A 21,160-nucleotide genomic window follows, 5' to 3' on the forward strand; every position below is an offset into this window, starting at 1 on the left:
GACCAAATACCAAAGAAGTAAAGAAACGTCAGCTCTCGTGGGTTAGTGAATGGCAGGATTGGACCATGACCTCTGTTACTTCACTGTGCGGCCTCTAGGGTGGGGACAGGTCCCTCCACAAGAACATGACAGTGCCACATGAGGCATGTTCAATCGTGGGATACCCAAAACCAAATATTTCTTTGGCTTGTCTTATGACTGTGCCCCCATTACCTGGGGCTGGGTTCCTAAGACACTCACATCTGGATAGGGCACAACCATGAGCTGGGGCACCCTGAAGGCTGCTGCATCTACCTAGGGCCCCAGCAAGCCCCACCCACCAAACTTCACCCACTGTCCCCATCATTACCTTCCAGGTGTTCTGTTGTGACCAGGCCTAGAGCTACCATAAAGGCGATTTTCTGAGAAGAAAAGGGAGAGAGAGGCATTAACACAGCCAAGTAATCCCAGTCAGCCAGGAACTAGCCTGTGAGCCCCAGTGGCCTGGTCATGCGGCCACTGCTCCACATGCTAACATTGTTCCCAGGAAATGTGGGGAACTCAGATGCCCAGAAACAGTCCAACATGAGTGTAGGGGGCTCCTGGGAGTAGCTAGGGGCCTGCCATGGGGCTGGATAACATATCCCTCAAATCCACTTTAAAAACCAATAGCATGTGGCTGGGCGGTGGTGGCGCACGCCTTTAATCCCAGCACTCGGGAGGCAGAGGCAGGCGGATCTCTGTGAGTTCAAGGCCAGCCTGGGCTACCAAGTGAGTTCCAGGAAAGGCGCAAAGCTACACAAGAGAAACCCCGTCTCAAAAAACCAAAAAAAAAAAAAAAAAAACCAATAGCATGTGGATGGCATGCGAGTAATGAGGAGGGTGATCTCAGCCTTCAGGAGGCTCTGGCCTTAAGCAGAAGAGCAGACAGACACATGGGTGCCAATTCCAGAACCATTCTGACCTTGGAGTGGTCCATGTGCACATTCAGCACACGGATGCCTGAGTAAACAAGAATGAACTAAAGGAGGGGAGTGTCAGCAACATGGAAGATAGAGTCCCACAAGGTGCACACTATATTGGCTCTAGTGAAGCCAGAACCCTTTGGGCTGAGTCCCTTATATAAAACAGCACACAGCATCTACACAAATCCTACGCATACCCTCTTGGATACTTTAAACCACTTCTGTATGTCTTGTACTGCCCCATGTGACAGACACCACATAGAAATAACTGTTTTACTGTGTCGTCTGGGGAATCAGGACAGGAGAAATGCCTGTGTGCACACGGGAAGTGAGGGAGACACTGAGGATCTGTGAAACAGCATTCCAACAGGACGCGCCCACACTTCAATGACAGGATTCTGTGCTGGGCTTGGCATGCAGCAAATCCAAGCGCTCACTGCCTTTCGAACTTCCCAGAATCTTTGCCCCCTCCGTCTCTCTTTTAATATTTTTAATATTTAATACAGACTGGGCTGGGAGCTCCCTAGAAGCCATAGGGGAAAGGGGCCAGTAGCACAGATCCAACCCAGCTCTACGGGCCTTTTGGAATGTCTTGGTAATGTACGGAATTTGATGAGGGAGATGAAGCCGGCTTATAGTCTCTTGGAAGTTAAATAAATAATAGGGGGCTTCTCACTCACACCTGTCACCTTTTTCTGCAGAAAGTTTGGGACCTGTGAGTGAGGAAGTCGGAGGCGACTCCTGGCAGAGTGGCTGGCCTCTGCGGTACTGACCTGAGAAGCATGGCTGCAGCCCACCCTGCCCTGACTCAGCTGCCCATAGTGGAGGTGGCATCTCCGGCTCCCAGCTGCAGGGCTGGGTAGCCTGGGCATGCCCTGGCTCTGCTGGAGACTACGTCCAACCCGCGCACACGCGGCAGGCTCACTGGACACACAGGCTGCTTGCTTCGAGAACACACCCCACCATCTTGTGCCCACACCCCTCGCAACTACCACCAAAACATCCCTCTCAAAGTGTCCAGGCAGGGCTGCCTGGGCTACAGAGAGAGAGAGAGAGAGTTCAAGTCCCGCCTTGGCAATTTAGTGAGACCCAGTTTCAATAGAGGAAGCTGAAGGAGGCTGGGCTGTATGGCAGCTCAGGGTTTGGAATGTTGTTCTGTCCGGAGGACCATACAAAAACCAGAATCCATGTCCTGCGATGGCCTGGGGTCCCGCTTGGGCCAGTGAGGTCCCTGGGGGCTGCTGCTCAGTGTTCTGATGGGCACACGGCCTCTTGCAGTTAGGCCTATGCTGCCCAACTCTCAAACTTTAACAAGGGCTTCTACACCAGGGCGTGTTTTGACTGTTCTGTTTAAGCCATTACGAGTATTTACACTAATTATGCAGTTAGATATAATTATACTAATTGTAAAAACGCGCAATAATTGACTAAGATGCACTTCGAGAGAACAAGGAAATGTCATCTGGAGAAACTTCCTGAATGTGGAGAATGCTGAAAGCCTCAAGGCAGGAGAGACAGGTGCAGGAGAGTACCACAGGCAGCAAGCCAGCCAGGCCTTACCCTACAGCTATGTGGAGCTCATACACTGTCACAGGCTAGACCCAATGGGACCTTGGGGATGGGGTTATCAAGATGTGGCTCATACAGCAGCTTCATATCCCAGGCAATCCAGAGGTGGCATTTATTTATTTGTTTGTTTGCTTATTTATTTATTTATTGGGTTGGTGGGTGCGTGTGTGTGTGTGTGTGTGTGTGTGTGTGTGTGTGTGTGTGTGTGTGCTGGGTCTCATGTAGCCCAGGCTAGACTCCAAACCAGCAGTGGCATTTATTTATTTGTTTTTTTTTTAAGATTTATTTATTTATTATGTACAATGTTCTGCCTGCATGTATGTCTGCATGCCAGAAGAAGGCACCAGATCTCATTATAGATAGTTATAAGCACCATGTGGTTGCTGGGAATTGAACTCAGGACCTCTGGAAGAGCAACCAATACTCTTAACCTCTGAGCCATCTCTCCAGCCCTGTTTATTGTTTTTTTTTGAGACAGGGTTTCTCTGTGTAGTTTTGGAGCCTGTCCTGGATCTTGCTCTGAAGGCCAGGCTGGCCTCAAACTCATAGAGATCCACCTGCCTCTGCCTCCCGAGTGCTGGGATTAAAGGCGTGCACCACCACCACCCAGCTCACTGGAAGTTTCTTAACCCCTGTTTGGCAGCCTTTGTAGCTACGTTTGTCTCAGAAGTGCCCTGAGTAAGTGCCCTTAGAAGGGGGCTTCCCAGGACAAAGACCGCATCTGCCCATCCTGAGTCCCCTGCTCACGCAGACCCAAGAGTGAACACTCAGGCAGGACGGGCACAGAAAGCCTTAGCAATCACTAGGAGCTCTGGGGCCTGAGGAAGACTTTGCTGGTGTGGGATCAGCTGGGGCAGGGCACCTGCTGGCAGGGACCGTGCTGACTGGACTCTTGTAGGATGAATGCGGGTTCACTGTTGAAATTAGAGCCTGAGTGAGAAGAGCCATATGGAGAAGATCTCAGCAGAGCAGGGATGTTCTCTGTGAGCTGGGGCTGTCCCAGCATGGGACAAATACCCGATAAAGCCAGGTCCTTGGAGACAAGCCTTGGTCACCTGCCGGCCCACTCTGTGACTGCAACTCAACAGTTACAAAGGCTCCATTTATCCCTCTTCCTCTAGGGAGTGGGGGGAGATGTCATGTGCAACTTCTAGAAAATTCTTGGGGCATCTGAGCTCTACAGTGCTATTGATCTTACTCTATACTCCACAAGCTTCTAGGATTAAATACAAACAGGAAGGAGAGGCAGGGGCCACATGCTGTCCAAGGTAGGGGAAACCTCCCTTTCTGGGCTTAGTCCTGAGAGGAACAAGGCTCACAGCCAGGGATCCCTGGAAGGTGGATAATGTCCCTGATCCAGTGGTTCAACTTGGAATCCTCTGGCAACCCAGGCCTTACCGCTCCTGTCTGCAGATGAATCACTACACAGGACACAACATGGCTGACACTCAGCCAGGCAGCAAGGTGCTAGAAATCCATGCTGACCACGGCCCTACCCTGCCCGCACAGCCTGGAGAAGAGAGGGTCCAGACTCAGCTCACTGGGTGAACCCTGCTCTGGCAGCTTCCACTGTGCTGGGCTACGTCCAGTCAAGATCTTCCTAAGGAAGCCATCCCAACCCTGCAAGAAGAGGTTGAGCCCTCCAGCAGGCCACACTACCTCGGGATTCTCCTGGCTGGGGGGCTGATCTTCCTTGGTGGCCTGAGCTCCCTGAGATGGCTCCTCCGTGGGTGGCCGGGGCTCTGCTGAACTCTCAGGCTGCTGCGTCTGCACTTGAGGCTGAATGATAATGACCTGGAAGACAAGGGAAGGATGAGAGGAGCAGGGGTCCAGGTAGGGAGGGGCAGGGAGCAGCTAGGAATCAGGTGGGGCCTGAAAGGTGTATCACAGAGGAACCAGGTGGCTGCCCTGTGTCCAGAGTCTTGTTTCCAAATATCTCCCCACCACCCATTTCCATGAGAGCATTTTTGTGTGAGATGGGCAGGTTTACAAAGCAAGCAGGCCTCAGTGCAAATCTTACCACTCCCTGGCCTCAGAGAGATTACTCTGTGCCTCTCTGAGCCTCAGCCAACACACTGGCAATGCCAGCCTCTAGGGGGCGCTAAGTCTTTACTCTCAGCTCAAATGCAGGCATACCGAGCTGGGGAGCATTCATTGGCCTCCCCTTCCTGAGATATCAGGTTGGGAGGCAGAGGGACTAGGATGATTTGAGGTTGCGTGGGGAAATGGAAAGACATCAGCTACAGGCAAGAGAGTGGGCAGAGGGAACCAAGGGAAAGATTCTTAAAGGGAAAACAGGGGTGACCATGTTTCCCCAAAGGCCTCAAACAGGGCAATCTTCAGAGAGCTCTAGAGGACACAGGGAGATGATTTTAGTTTTAGCATTAAAACTAAATTCCTCACAAGAAATCAAGAAGTTCCCTCACACACATCCAGGTAACTGGGGCATAAAACAGCTCTTGACCACCTGACTCTACCAGCAGAGATGGAACATCAGTACTAGACTCTCTTGCAGCTAGCTACCCATTCAGCCACACATTATTAGTTCACTAATCCTACATTAATGAATCGCAGTTCTCTCAGCCAGATTTGTTTTATCCCATACCCATTCACCTGTCTCCTTATTTATACAGATTCACTCAGCTGATCACTTATTCATAGCACCACTCACTCATGCTAACATCCATTCATTCAACCTCTCTTCATTCCTACAGATCTGCACCCCTTGGCCATGTGCTCATGGCTCCATTCACACACTCATCTGCTCACACCTCCCTCCCGTCCATTCACACTGATTCATCCCTGTTGGCTGTTGGTTCACACTCCCTCCACACACTCACCTTTTTGTCAGCGCTGATGAGGAGGGGCTGCACTTTGATGCTGTCGCTGGCCGCGGGCACGGTGGTGCTGGGGGTGATGGTGGCAGCATTGCTGGGGGAGGTGGAGATGATGGCATAGGCCACCCCGGCACTGCTCAGGGGTGAGGTGATGGCGGTGGGCTCGGTGAGGGCCTGGGCCTGGCTGCTGGGTGTTGGCACATGGTTGACGGTATTGTTGGCAGTGGGGAGGGCTGGGCTGGGGTTCTTGATGCTGACCACAGTGGCCTTTTGGAATGTTGGGGGCTGCTTGGGTGGCCGGTCCCTGCCCGGGGTGACAGGGAGGCTGTCTGGAATCAGAGTCTTTGGCCTAACCTGGGAGGAAGGGACCAGTGTGTGGTCAGACAGACAGACACAAGCTTGTGATGAAGGCGTGGCAATGGGCCAAGCCTCAAACAGTCAGGTTGAGTCCTACATTAGAGGGGGAGAGACCCTCTAGGACTCCGCTCTGAGTCTCCTAGTGGTCATGACCTTGACTCCAAGGCTCAGGCTACTCCATTCGCCATCTCCCTTGCTTGGCTGTGCACTGAGCTTCTGATCTCCAGCCACCCATCCACCCCCAGGCTCAGATGAAGCTGCCCCAGGCTACACTCCCTTTTGGCACAAATGAGAGCAAACTGTGAGGGACAGGGGAGATGGGAGCCAATGAGAGAGCCCAACTGGGGTGCATCCTCATCACACCAAGTCCATACACAAAGCCCCCCTGTGTCACAGAGGCTGGGATCATGGCCCTTGGGCAGGACCAGGTGAGCCACAGGGCTCCTGCAGTCCCCTGACAAACGTAGTTGGTAGCCCTTGGGCCGTGGGCACCAATCATTCTAAAGAGCCCACACATGGAGGTGTGGACATGGGCTGCAGGCAGGCACCACACAGCGGAGACCATGGCTCCAGTCAGCTTGTGTGGCCAATCCTGGATCTTAGGGGATGTGGCTGGTCTTGGAGACATCACTTAATGTTTTCACATGTGCACTGGAGGTGGTGGAAGCCACTTGGCAGGAGCTGCAGATTCTGACCTCATCTCCAGTGAAGTCACTCTACGCCCAGATAGTCCAGGGGAGTTGAAAAAAAAAAAATGAGACTTAAGGAGGGACATGATTTGAATCCCACTGAAGCCATGGGGAGGGTGTCCTGGCCATTCCATGGAGGGAAACTGAGGCAAAACCAGAAGGACCTGAGCCAGGACTGCTGAAGCTGGGTGCTGGTCCCTCCACTCTCCCTTGCTCTGCTCTGGGGACATTGGGGAGATCCTGCTGGATCCTGACTCTTGGGAAAGTCACCAGGACTCAGTGTGCTCTGGTCATCAAGCATCATGGCTATGAGATCCTTCACTGCCTGACACAAGCTGACAGCCTTACTATCTCTTGCTCTAGTGGGACCTGAGCAAATCAAACCAGGCCCTCCCTATCTTGGGGGCCCTGCCTTAGCTGGGTAGTGTGTCCAGCCTGTTTGAGGTGATCCTGCTGTTTTGTCCCTGTCCAGTATCAGGATCAGACCCCAGACGCTGGGCACAGTGCCACACACAATGAAGAAACAAGGGAGGAGTCCTATGCCCGCCACCCCTCAGCTGCACATGGCTAGTGCTGGCTGGGGACGAGCTGTTCTCTGCCTCTGAGGAGGACCAGTTGGGGCAGAGGATGTCCTAGGGATGCTGAGGAGATGACACTCTGCTGGCTCCTTCCTGGTCACCTTCACTGCAACACTGGCCAGATGACATTTCCTAACTCAGACCAAACATGGTAAATAGCCACGGGGCAGGTGCTAGACCCTGACGACAGTTTAGCCAGGCTCAAACACAGGCCGTCCACCCCAAGGAAATATTTGGGAACCTTGGAACCTACGATGTTCCCCACAGCCATGTGGAGACCCTGGCCAGCAGATCCCCAGGGAAGAGCCTCAGCCTGCTGCTTTCCTTCCTCAGGGTCTACTTCCACCCCTACAAGCTTCCCGGGCCAGCAGGATGAGCCCAGGTGTGTGCAAGGCACCTCTCAGCCAGCCACCCCAGGGCAGGGGCAGAGGATTTGGGGAGGGGACAGAAAGGGCTGAATGAAAGACAAGAAACCCAGGAGCTGCAGGCAAGAAGAAGAGGCTGGGTGGGCAGCGCAGACGTAGTGGGGTGTGAACACATGGGACCAGGGGCCTGTCAGTTGCCTGTCTGTGGGGTGGGAGCAGTGTGGAATGCCGGGAGGTGGAGAACTAAGGGGGGGCTGCCTGGGGAGCAAAAGCCCCAGAGGAAACAGCACGAGTCTCTCAAGGCCCTCCCTTGCTGAAAAACCTTTTGAAGAGGTCCACTGCCAACAGACAAGGACAACACTGTCTTGATATCTGAAGCCAGGACCCCCATCTCTACCTGCTCTCAGCTCCCCCTCAGGGGGAAACTCCAGCCTTCCCAGGACCTCTGCCTTAGTTCTCACTCTGCACCTTCCTCCTTCGGTCTACAACATCCACACCCCAGGAGACTTTTGTGGAACTCATGGGACAGGCCATCTCAGAGCTCCCACCAGCCTTTCATACCCCTTGAGAGATCCTTGAGACTTGGACCCCTCTAGGGTCAAGGCCCTTTGGACTGAGGAAATGGTGGGAACTTGGGGGGGGGCAGGGGGAATGTTGCTTTACCTCAGGGACAAGGGCTCAGGACAGCTGCTCCCTTTTATCCTTGAGCCAGGGGCGTCTGTTCAGCCCTATAGCTTCAAGACAGCCAGCCACTGCCTTCATGTCCGCAGCCAGGGGCCCCTAGGCAGTTATGGTACACATAGCAGGCGCTCACCAAAGCTGAGCCTTTGGGAGTAAAGGCACCGGCAATGATTCCCAGGGTCTAGGTATCTGCTATGTCCTGGGCGCAGGTACAAGTTCTCCCGTGACCGCCAAGGCCAACAGACACAATAGAGCCATCTAGCCTTCTGAGGGAGAAGCCTTCCATCTGAGAGGGTGAAGGGCTGGGTGACTTGTCCAGGGCATGGAGTCCATCTAGGGACGGAGGCTGGCACCCAGACCCTACACCCTGCTCCACTCACCAGAAAAGGCGTTACTGTAGGGCTCCTCAGACCCTCTGACAGACTCCTCATCCAATATACACTACGTGTGACCCAGCATGGAAAAGCTCTGAGAATCAACCAGCATGCCTGGCAGTAGCTACTCTGGTTGACGCTGGCCATGGCTGATGCTGGCCGAACTTAACTCCTTTGCAAAAGTTTCTGGTCATGGCCCCACTCCAGGATCTCACTGTTTGCAAAACCAGATTCCTCACCATGAAAACTCTGAACCAAAGGCTTCCCCTCATGAATGGACAGAGGGGATGGAGGAGAGCGGGCGCTGTCTAAAGGAAGGCGCCAGCGGCAGTGCTGAGGGGCTGGGGACAGACGCAGGACAGACAGACACAGGACGGACAGACGGTTACCTGAGGTAGCACTGCTGCTCCTTGCCCGGCCAACCTCTGCAGGGAGCTGACCTGAGGACCCGTGACAGGCACTGCAGTGGTGGTTCCCAAAGCCTGAAAGACAGAGAGTGTCGCAGTCGGAGCCTGGCAGCCCGGGACCACGGGCTCAGAAACGGCAGCCTCTGCTCTTGTTCGCCACATGATAGTGGGTTTTGTTTGGTTCACTCAAGTAGTCTGTCACCATTTAAGAACAATTGGAAACTAGAAAAGGAAAAAGGGGCCAGCCTGGGCTACCAAGTGAGTTCCAGGAAAGGCGCAGAGCTACACAAGAGAAACCCTGTCTTGAAAAACCAAAAAAAAAAAAAAAAAAGAAAAAGAAAAATGAAAAGAAAAGGAAAAAGGAAAACGTTGCCCAGAAAACAGCCAACCTTACTGTACACTGGCTTCCCTTTTAAAGTGAAGTTCCTATACGGTGAGACAAAATGTACATACGTGTTATCTACGTGTGCATGTGTGCCAGATGTATCTCTGACTGGCCTTGCATTTGCCATACGAGGATGACTTTGAACTTTGGATCTTCCTGCCTCCACCTCCCAAGTGCTGGAACTGCCAGGCATAGTGGCGCACACCTTTAATCCCAGCACTGGGGAGGCGGAAGCAGCAGGATGTCTGTGAGTTCAAGGCCAGCCTGGTCTACGGAGCTCCAGGGCCGTCAGAGACCCTGTCTAAAACACCCGGGTGCACTACTTCCATGCAGACCCCGTCATCTTTGGGTGCTTCTTTGCTGTCTCGGTCCTTAAGCACCGATGCCTGTGGTCCTAAGCCTTCACCTCTTCTTCTTAGGGTTCAGCCCTCTTTCCTGACTTGTGACAGAGCCAGCTCCAGTCTGTCACCTCAGTGATTCACACTCAGGGAAGGGAAAAGGATGGGAAGCCAGAGAGTGAGGAATGGCCGAGGTTCACCAGAGACCCAGAGCTTCCACAGGGGCACTGACAGCCCCCACTCCGCTTCTAAGTTACCAAGAGACACAGCCAGTTGTGCATGGGGCGAGGGGGCGTCGTTGTCCTGCAGGCCGTGGGAGGGCTGCGTAACAGCGCCCCCTGGATGCTTCGACCAAGATCCTGGCCGACGCCACCCCACCCCACCGCTGTGTGAACACTGCCTGGATTCGGGGACCGGGCTGTTCTTCAGAGGGTACTAAATACAAGGTGCCTTTAAGTTGAGTGTCCCACGAGTCAGGCTCTTGTGGAGATAGGCTCTGTACTGTACTGTAGGCCCACTGCCTGGAGCACCAGAGACCTGACCATTCTCAGACCATGCCCGGTTTCCAGGATGCTGGGAAGAGTCAGGAGCAAACACTTTGCCGAGCAAGGTACCGGTATCTTGTTGCTTCTGGGCACAACGGGAGCCCTCTCAGAACATCCCTGTCACCTCTCGCAGATGGCCCATCCCCTGCCAATGCTGCACGGACTCTAGGTGCACTCTCCTCGGCACGGGAACTTACACAGGCGTCCATCCTCTCAGAGCCTCATAAAGCGCTCGTTAACGAGTGGGAAGGCGTTTTGTCTGCGAGGCCTGACCTCTCTGCTTCCTGCTGCAATTTATCGATGCAACAGAAGCAGTCGTTTCAGAGGCCGGCTCACTTACAGCCGCCTTTCTGTCAAGATAAATGAGCTGCTGATGACGGCATTTATAGCTCCGAGCATTTTAATAGGGGGAAAAGGGGCCATAAAAGTCAAAGATAACTTTCCCGTCTTGGTTCAGTCCTACAGGCAGTCTCTGGGAGAGGGCGGAGAAGCCAGCACGTGGCCAGGAGGCAGGTTCGGGCAGGCCCTGGCATCTTCAGGGGCAGAAGCTGGCATGGCTTTGGAGAAACTTGTCTTTGGTGGATGTTTCCTCGTGTCAAGGAGACTTGACTCATGAGCATTGGCAGGGAGGAAGGCGGGAGCAAAGATCTGTTGTAACACCAGTCACATGGGCCACTGAGTGTTTCTTGCTGGTGTCCCCAGTGGCCACAGAAGGATGCTTGGGCCACAAAGACTAAAGGGAATGACCCTGCGGGGTGGGCACTGCACAGCCATGGTTTTAGGGGACACTAGGAAGTGTGTGTGAGAGAGGAACATCACCCCAGGCCTGAGTGGGACAGAGGGCAACCTGGGGTCAGCCCACTCCGGGGACCTCCTTTGTAAAGGACCATACGTGAAAGGCTTGGTCCCAGGGTTCTGTTGTCCCGGGGAAGTGCTGTGAGCCTGCAGAAGGTGGGGCTCAGCAGGGGGTCCTTAGGTCTTTGGGGACATAACCTGGTGGGGCTATGGGACCCTTTCCTTCCCTCCTCCATTTGTGCTTCCGCTTTGCTCTGGCATGCTCTCAAGAGGCCCAAAGCCATCTTGGACCTGAATGTCCAGAACCATGGGCTAGATAAACCCATTCTCTTACACACTATCTTGGGTCCCCCAGGACAGTGACACAAAGCTGAGGAACACACCCTTATGGTTGAAAAGCCAAAGCTGCCTTTAGCGGGTGCCTCCTCATCTCTAAGGAGTGGGGTCCACTCATCTGCCCCAGCACAAAGAAGACATATGAAGGCCCCATTGCAACCAATGGGTGGGTCAGAGGGCTTCCAGCTTGAGGTTCTTGAGCACCTCCTGGGCACCTCCTCCTCAATCCAGGCTGGGCATAGAGTGGAAGCCAGTCTGCTAGGCTGGAAGTCAGTGGGAACCCTCTGGGGGAAAGCACTTCCACCTCACCTCTGTCCCACTGTGGTGGCTGATATGGCCGGCTTGGCTCTCATCGCCGACGCCATCAGTATTAGATCCTCGTGCCTCTCTCCACACACTCCTGCACCTTCCTACTTTTGATGGCTTCTGTGCGGCCCCTTTCCAAGCCCCAAACCAGATCTTAATGGCAATACACAGTGGAAATTGACTAAATGTGCTGTATGTGGGAGCCCTCCTCCAGACTTCCAAAGATCTTCTCTTTATTTTCCCCTAGACTTCCAAAGATTTTCCCCTTACTTTCTCCCAGAGGTTCTCCCAAAGGTCCTCTCTTTGCTTTCTCCCAGACTCCCAAAGATCTTCCCTTTACTCCCCCAAGACTCCCAAAGGTCCTCTCTTTGCTTTCTCCACCAAACTCCAACAAGGTAGTGGCTAGCACGGCCTCAGGTGGCACACGGGACATCAGAAGCCACACTGGCAAGGCCACCCACCATGCAAGAAGCTTTCTGATGATTGTAGCCAGGAGGGGTCACCATAGCAACATCCACCACAGCATCCAGACAGGACAGGGAATGCTGGGGCTGGAGATGTCTGCTGTGTGAGTGGCCTTGAGCTGTCTTCCAGGGACATGTGGCATGATTCCTGCTCATGACTTCAGAGCACTGAGTTCCATGATTCCGTGAGGTCCCACGAGCAATGACTTCCCTGTTCTAACAGTCACCAGAGAAACACATCCTACAGTTGAATTCCCATCCCTAAGTCACAACCTAGTCAGGAGGCCCAAGGGTCAGAGCCACAGACTACAGCTTAGAGGCCACAGGACCCAAGTTCCTTGAAAATTTTTATATGCTAAGATCTCAGAGCCCAGGAGAGTCAGTTCTAACACAGAGGCTTGGCTAACTTACAAAAAAAAGGCTTCTTCCCCCTACAGTTCTAGACCAGTGGTTCTCAGCCTTCCTTTTGCTGTGACCCTTTAATACCGTTTCTCATGTTGTGGTGACCCCCAAGCATAAAATTATTTTCGCTGCTACTTCCTAACATGCTATAGTTACCAGTTGTGATGTAACTATCTGTGTAATATAATGTAACTGTAATGTAAATATCTGGATGCTGGTCTCTGTCCAGGCCAGATCCCTAAAGACTTCCTGGGGAGGTGGTACAAGGTGTGTGGTGGTGGAGATGGAGACAAGCAGGCCCCTCAGAGTCCATCCTGAGGGTGCGTAGGGCGGGGAGGCGGGGCCAGTGTGAGGGTTTGAACAAGAGTGTCTCTTACAGGCTCTGCCATTTGAATACTCGGTCCAGATGGTGGTACTGTTTGGGGATTAGGTAGTGTGGCCTTGGTTGGAAGAGGGATGTCACTGGGGGTAGGTTTTGAGAGATTTTTTTTCTTTTTCTTTTTCTTTCTTTCCTTTTTTTTTTTTTTTTGGTTTTTCGAGACAGGGTTTCTCTGTGTAGTTTTAGTGACTGTCCTGGATCTCGCTCTGTAGACCAAGCTGGCCTCGAACTCACACAGATCTGCCTGGCTCTGCCTCCCGAGTGCTGGGATTCAAGGCGTGCACCACCACCGCCCAGCGAGAGTTTTCTTTCTTTCTTTTCTTTTTTTTTTTTTTGATGCCGTTAGATCTCTCTTTGTTTCCTGCTTGGCGGTCAAGGTGTGAGCCCAGCTTCCTCCTCCGGCCACCATGCCTTCCCTCTGCCATCAAGGGGATCCAGCAATAAACCTAAAGAAACCCTTCCTTCTCTCAGTTGCCTTCGTCATGGGGTTTTATCACAGCAACAGAAAAGTAACTAATACAGCCAGTGAGGCAGTATCCATAGCTTGGCTGGCATCTGGAGCAGAGGCTGGGATGTGTGCCCAGGCACCCGGGGTGAGGTCAGGTCATATGACTGGCCCTTCAGAGCTCAGATTCATTACATGTGCGGTGGGCCCATGGAACACTGCCACGCTAGGCACACTGCTCCTTGGGCATCTGACCCCCCTGGGTTGTGTCACGTGGCTTTGACCACTGTGCTCCAAATGAGGACATGGGTGCCACAGGCAGAGACTGCTGCTTGTCCCTTAGGGCCAGGCCTAGCATATTAACGGTGTCACCCGGTCAGACGTTTGCCTGGATCCCAACTCCCCTGCAGGAAGATCTTGGGACTGGATCCCGAACACTCAATATTCCAGCATGGTCCCTAAAACCTCTGTCAATCTGTTGAGGGGGAGGTGCCAGGCCCAGGACATTGGGGTCTGGGCCCCAGGATGTCAGGGACAGAATCTCCAAATTTCTGTCTTTCTAACTGGTCCCTGGCTGTTTAGGATGATGCCTGTTTCTAGGGTTGGGGTTCCAGCTTCCCATGCCCCAGGTGAGGCACATTCCTCCTTCTGGCTGGGTCGGGGAAGAGGGGGAGGTGAGCGGAGGATGGCTGCTTTCTTACCTCCGCTCCATGTGGCCCAGCCTCAGCAGACACAGCCGCAGAGTGCAGCGGTTTAATTGCATCTGGGTTGTGATTTTCCTGCATTCTTACAGAACTGCTGTGATGTGTGGTTCAGCTAACAAGTGAGCCCCAACATCAGGAGCTGCTAATAAATATTAATATAACATAAGCACCGCTTTGACTGCCATGGGAACCAGCTTGTTATTCACAGATGAAACTCGATGGTTGCCTTTATCACTGTGGGCAGGAAAGAGCTTGTCCCGAACGATGCTGCTGGAGCAAGTTTCTGGGCCTGGCTCCTGCACTCCAAATTACTGTCCCCACCCCTGATTTCTAGACACAGAGCCTCCACTAACTTCAGCTGCATGGGTACCACCCGGACTCTTCACAAATACTGAGGGAAATCAGCTAGCTGTCCTGCGCCCTCCAGCCCACAGCCCACAGTCACGCAGGACACAGTGACAGTTAGAACCATGTACCACTAGGTACACCAGTCTGCCTGTGAATTTCCATCCATTGACAGCACAGTCACCAGAGAGCCTTGTCCCCAAGTTGGAGGAGCAAGCGCCCCCTTCCTGTTACCAGGACCAGAGAGGAGGGCAGGAGGCATCTGCATGCTTGGCAACGGGCCATTCTAACGTCTCTGCTGCCCTGGGTCCTGATGCCCCACAGGACCAATGTATGCCATACACCAAGGCCACCATGCAGTCACAAATATGAGAGAGGGAGGGAGGGAGGAAAGGGTGCCGATGTGAGGGGTTCACCCACACTGGCAGGCAGGCCATGAAGGTGAAGTCAGCAAACCTGGGTCTGTACTCCCCCGGTGCATACACTGTGCGGCAACCCCTGCATCTAAGAAGGCCGGGACAGCACCACTGTCCCTAGGTGAGGAGAAAAGATCACCAGGAATGTTCAGAAGCTCCCAGCAGCCAGAGGAATTAGCCAAACTCAGCCGTGTTCCCCAGAGGCTCTTAAGCACACTGCCCGCTGTGCCATGGGACCACATGTAGTTTGGTGACATGCAGCCAGGATGGCTAGGGGGATATGGGGCACATCTGCTACATCTGCTGCCCTCAGAGCACTGAGCAGAGGAGGACCGCAGCATGACCTTGTTTGCTCACCGTGTGCAGATCGCGGGGAGGCCTTTTTCAGTGCCTTCTGACACTGGACAACCAAAAACAAGCATAGGGAGGCAGGGAGCAGGAGGGCTTCCTGGAGGAGGCAGCGTCTGAGCTGGACCTTTAAATACGGGCCAGAATATTCCAAGTGGGCAGTAGATGAAGTATATAAGAATCAGAAGGGAGGATGGAGAAGCCATGGACAGGGTCGCATGGGAACCTGTGGAAGGACGAACAGGAGTTCTGGGTGCCACAAGTCACAAAGGAAGGTGGAGGAAGAGGAGAGGCATACGCAGAGGCTCCCTCAGTGGTGGCCAGGAACGTCATGCCATTGAATTTGGTCCCTCTGGAAGTGACAGAGCCAGGGCAGGGTCTTGGCTAATGTAGCGGGACAGGTGTATCACTGCTGGACCAGAGACCCTGTGCCCAGAAGGGGTCTGATCCCTTCCAACACATGAGATACCAGCTGGGTGCCTCCCTGGCTTGCTGAAAGGGCATAGCGAGGCAGGCAGGGGAGGGTGGCCTGTGAGGATGGCACACTATGGCCCATGGGCCCATCTGGACCTCTGCATTCTCTCCTGCTGGGCCAGCTTTCCCGTGAGGCCTTTCCCTGCCCGGCAGCCTGCTCTCTCCCGACACGCTAAGGATAAACCCCAGCACAGGGCAGCTGTGAAGCACTGGCTGCCTCCAGGACTCCCGGGGACCGTTAGACTGTTAGAACTACACCTTTAAAGCAAGAGTCTTTGAAATCCGGGTCCTTCACGTCTGGGGCAGGAGGTCATTTGCTATAGCTATGAGAAGCGAGGTGTCTGAGGACAGTGACACCTGGCCGCCACGGCTCAGCTGCCCATGCAGGGGGCCTGTGGGAGCTGGTGACCCTGACTGAGACTTGGTCAGTGAGGGCAAGGTGCCCCAGGCCACTCAGACAATTGCAGGGGCCCCTTTCAGGGAGCAGCTGCCAATCAGTATGAGAAACATCAGTGACTATACTCCGTTGACATCAGAAATACCCTTTCTGCAGCACTGGGGTGGTGGAGTAGCTTAATTAACTTGAAAGGATGTAATTTTATGCTATTTAGTACAAATGCACACTCTAAATGGCACCACGGCCTAAAGATCAGGGGCTGAGATCATGGGGGTGGGGCACGGCCGCAGGATCCTGGCCAAGATAGGGGTGGGAAGCATTCTGGAAACTTCTGCATGTAAATGGAAGCCTCTGAAGCCACACAGCTCTGCCTCAGAAGGTGACCAAGAAGAAATGACATGGAGGGTGGGGGCGGCTCCTTCCTGTGTTCCTGAAGCCAGTGCTGCACATGTCCCCCAGCATCCATGCCTGGTCCTCCGGGCTGTTTGCATCAGCTCCTTGACACAGGCCCTAGGCATAGCCAAGTGTGTGTCCTTACATGTTGCAGAATGAGGATGTGTGCCAGACCCCACATATAATAAACAGTCTTTAAGAAGATCCAATGTGCCGGGCAGTGGTGGTGCACGCCTTTAATCCCAGCACTCGGGAGGCAGAGGCAGGCGGATCTCTGTGAGTTCGAGGCCAGCCTGGTCCACAAAGTGAGATCCAGGACAGGCACCAAAACTACACAGAGAAACCCTGTCTCGAAAAAGAAGGAGGAGGAGGAGGAGGAGGAGGAGGAGGAGGAGGAGGAGGAGGAGGAGGAGATCCAATGTCCACCTGCAACCCCTGACGCACCTCTCATTGGCCACATCACCTCCAAGCCTCCTGAGCCTAATTTGCATAATGTCCTAGTAGCATGGGAAACCCAAAGAGAGCCAGTTATGTGAACCTATGTCTGAAGAGGATCCGGGAGTAATGAGATGCAGGGCCCACCTTTAAGGGAATTGTGGTACCTCCATGGTCACGGGGCCTTAGTTGGGTGGTGACGACGTGGATGGAGACATCCATCAAAGTTTACTGGGCCGCATGCCCAGCCTTGTGCCTCTCAATGTATGTGACCTGTATTACCTCACTTTTAAAACACTTTTTTTGGCCCTGTCTTTGGATAGGGGGTGAGGTTTGCCTTGTGGCATCCCACGCTCCAGTGCTTGAGAGACTCACCCCTCTGCTCTGGCTGAGCCCGAACATTCCAGAAGGCTGGGATGCTCTAGGCCAGAGGTTCTCAACCTTCCTATTGCTGTGACCCTTTAATACAGTTCCTCATGTTGTGGTGACACCCCCCAACCACAAAATTATTTTTGTTGCTACTTCATAACAGTAATTTTGCTATTGTTATGCATCATAATGTAAATATCTGTGTTTTCCGACGATCTTAGGTGACCCCTGTGAAGGGGCTATTTGACCCCTCTATGGAGGGGTCTCGACCCACTGTTTGAGAACCTCTGCTCTAAGCTAATCCTTGGTTTCCACTGGGAATGTCCCTACAGGAGTCAACTCATTCCACTGTGTTCAGAGCCATGGAGCCTCAGGCAGCATGCTCCAAAGGTGACCTTTCACTGCCCATCACAGGAGGGCTTTCAGGGCACATTAACTGTGAAGCTGAGGTCCCTTAGGGGCACCTGCAGGACATACCATGGGCTGGCACAGTGCCGGTTTGTTTGCAGCCTGGGACATGGGGGGATTCCTGATAAAGGTAGCAGGAAGGAGGTACAGGGCGCCCACAAGGCCCACACTCCCTCTTGATGGTCCCAGTGGCCCTGTGTGGCAGGTGACCTATGGCAGAGATGATCCCGCCCTCCATCTATGGCTAGTTCCCTCTAAGTGCTGGCCCTTCCCTGACCATGGGCCACCTGCCCCTTGGGTATGGAGTGCTGGGCAGCCAGTTGTGCCCTCAAGGCAACAGTGAGGCTAGAGAACTGTGGGCACAGGTGTTCCAGCTGGCACCCAATGAGCCCGGCGCAGGGATGAGATCTGTTCCATACTCTGGAAGGACAAGTTCCATATTCTGGGAGTGCTCCTAAGAGACCTTCACAGACAACAGAGAGGCTCGAAGCCCAGCAGGATGGTACATGCCCACAATCCCAGCTATTTGGGAGGTTGAGGTTTTGAGTGTGAAGGAATTCAAGTAGAATTCAAGGCCAGCCCAGCTTATAAATGAGATTCTGATTAAAAAAAAAAAAATGGGGAGAGGGGGTTGAAGAGGAAGGAGGGAGAAGAGAGGGTGGGGTTGGGAGGAGAGAAGGAGGCCGGGGTTGCTTGTATCATCAGGAGATAAACGTGAATCACAAAGGAACCTCCCAGGCAGAGGGATAGTCCAGAGGTTCTGGGTGTTGGGGTCAGGAGGAGCCCTCTGCCAGAAGACTGACATTTTGAGAGTAGCGAAATCACAGGACACTCAAGGTCACATCGCCAGGGCACTCTGGGTATAGGCACAGCAGGACAGGAAGCCCTCAGAGTCAGGGCTAGATGGCCCCAAGGCCCCTGTGCCTAACCTTCAGTCTCCTCAGCATCGCATCTACCAAGCCACCAGGGTCCCCACGCCTCCCGGCTCCGCTCACTTCCACTCAGACCATAGGATGTCGGAGCATTTCAGCTCAGTGGCTCAGGAGGCCACCCTGGGAGTCAGGGGAGTCCCCGCCTTCAGTGAGGTCTGCAGGAGCGCGGAAGGGGTGTGTGGCTGGCGGCAGCACCTGCTCAGCTCAAGAGGTAATTTGTTTACACTCACACTGGCACTACATATACACACTCCTTCTTGGGGAGGGAAACATCATGGAGACGGTCCAGTCACCTGTCCCAGCATGCCACCCCAGGCCCATCAATAGTCATGGGCGTGTGGCTCAGAGGACCCACAGCTGTGACAGCTTACACCAGTCACCCAGACTCCCCATGCCACACCATGTCCTCAGGGTGTCTGCCTGCAGTGTCTGATACACACCTAGTACCAGAAGGTCCCCAAAACCGGAGCTGTCACCCAAGGGAGGCTGTGGGACACCCTGGCTCAGGCAGCCTTTGACGAAACCATTTAACCTCCAGAGCCTCTGTTTCCCCATTTATAAAATGGGGGTGGTGGTGCTGGCTTTATAAGGGGAGTTTATGAGATGGGGCGGGACAGGGGTCAGGTGAGGACAAGGTGGGCCTGCTCAGCTCTATCCTTTCGGGACAGGAAGCCCAGACCTCATGCAAACTCAACGCTGGACTGAGCAGTCAGGTGTGTGCGGCGACGCTGCACCTCCAGCTGGCATGGTTGCCCTCAGGGGACACAGCACCCCTTGTCTCTATGCAGCCTGGTGAGGAGGTTGGCATGTCTAATTAGAAATGTGTTCAATGAACTTCAGGTCCTGAGTTACCTGGACTGAAAAGGGAAAAAAGAGACCTTGTCCCAGTCCCGGCAGCAGGAGACACTTCGGGGGAGTCCAGGACAGGACTATCTTCTCCAGCGAAGTAGGACTTTCTCTGAGAGTGAGGCTGCAGACCCCTCATGCTGCCCCTGGGGACTCCTGCCAGCCTCCCGCCTGCAGGGCCTGGGGGGGACAGCACTGGGAAGCTGCAGCAGCTAGTCCTGTTTAGATGACATTTCTCTGCTGAGGCCCGGCTAGGGATGCTTGATCAAGGCTCTGATTTTCTCCTGACCTCCTGTCCTCGAGTCCTCCCAATGTGACGCCCCACCTGGATGTCCTCACCTCCCAGCACCTGGCACCTGCTAGCACTTGGCCTATGTATGCACCAGGTATAAGACACACGCCATTTCAAAGGCAGCGAGGGAAAAAGCAAAAATCTCATTACTATTTTAAAACATTAATTATATGTTGGAGATGATAGTATTTGGGACATGCTGGTTACACAGAGTATGTTATTACAGTCAGTCGTCCCGGTTCCTTTTGCCTCTCTTGGGCTGATGAGGCAGCACACAAGGGGTTTTCTGAGGTGATGGGAATATTCCCCATCTCATCTCCACGGGGGTGTGAGTTACCTGCGCATCTGCAACTGTCAAAACTCATCAGACAGTACAATTAAGATCTGTGAATTTCAATGTATGTAAATTATATATCAAAGAAGAAATCGCACATCTAAAAGGCAAGCGCTAGTTACAGTTCCCTTTTAGAAAGGCAGAGCCCCGGGGGCAGCTGGAGGAGCACCTATGGGGTGAGCCCTAACCTATGGGGCCAACCCCAATACTGTCTCCTTCAGAAGGCTCTAACATGTTCAAACGGACCAGACAGCCTTGACCATGTCTATCAGGGCCTGGGAAAGGACCCAGGATGAAGACATGGAACAGGAATGGGATGACGATTTCTTGGTAGCATAGGGTAAGTGCTGGGGTCCACAGAGGTGACGTAGGTGTGCACACCCCAGCTTCCCTGATCACCAGTGCAGCCTGAAGAAGAATGGGGTTTTCTGATTTGCACCAGAAACCGTAGAGAAGGGGAGCCCGGTCCAGGACAGGAAAGACAAGGGACTTCAGAAACCCACTCTGGCTCCCAGCCTGGCATACCGGGCAGCTGTAGAGCGGACACTGAGCAGCACAGTGCCAAGCACAGCACAGATCTGTCCTGTCCCCTGCCAGGAACACCGCAGAAGTTCCAGTAAGAAACCTAAGATAACTCAGGCAGGGCGGGTCAGGGATACTCCCAAGGAGACAGCTATGTGATGGGTCAGGGGCCAGTAGGTGCTCTGGGAGCTACATTCTCCACAAGAAGAGCCCATTAATCTAAGATGGAGTAGGAAGAAAGGATAAGGAATCAGGGACAGACACCGCAGGTCCCTACAACCAAGAACTGCATGGCCAGAGTCTTTACCAGTCACCAAGCAAGGCCGTTGTAGGACTCGGGTAAGATGAAGGACCTTCACACGCTTAGCCAAGGCCAGCATCCTCCCCCGTCCCCTCTGGGAGCAGCATGCACTTTGGACACAGGTGACGATGGAACATCTGTGGAGACTGCTGATACCAGGAAGGGATTTAGCAGGAACCCCACAGGATCCAAAGAGATGGCGAAGTCAAGTCATGAAGACAAAGTTACCAAGACACAGATAAGGTCCTGTCTCCCAAAGTGCTCCCAACCCAGCGTCAGGAGTCTGGGGACCCAGGTGAGCCCTTGACATTCTGAGCCTCCGTCTCTCCACCTGCAAAGTCAGCAGCAGGTAGATGCAGAAGTGATCCTTAACTCATCAGCAACCTCTGCCAGCGATGGGCACCGCCATCATTAGGTAATGACCCCACGTAGGCCTCCTCTTGGCCCA

At 53.6% G+C, this 21,160-nt stretch overlaps 1 protein-coding gene across 1 annotated transcript in view; it reads right to left on the reverse strand.

Moving 5' to 3' along the window:
• Positions 1-21,160, reverse strand: part of Phf21b (PHD finger protein 21B) — a 70,369-nt gene that overhangs the window by 13,092 nt on the left and 36,117 nt on the right. The window contains exons 3-6 of the mRNA XM_006980268.3: positions 8,784-8,876; positions 5,354-5,704; positions 4,173-4,307; positions 350-401 (exon numbers count right to left, since the gene is read on the reverse strand). Of these exons, the coding sequence (XP_006980330.1) occupies positions 350-401; positions 4,173-4,307; positions 5,354-5,704; positions 8,784-8,876 (631 nt within the window). The remainder of the gene's footprint in view (positions 1-349; positions 402-4,172; positions 4,308-5,353; positions 5,705-8,783; positions 8,877-21,160) is intronic.

This window comes from Peromyscus maniculatus, chromosome 20, assembly GCF_049852395.1.
Source record: "Peromyscus maniculatus bairdii isolate BWxNUB_F1_BW_parent chromosome 20, HU_Pman_BW_mat_3.1, whole genome shotgun sequence".
NCBI classification, from domain to species: domain Eukaryota; kingdom Metazoa; phylum Chordata; class Mammalia; order Rodentia; family Cricetidae; genus Peromyscus; species Peromyscus maniculatus.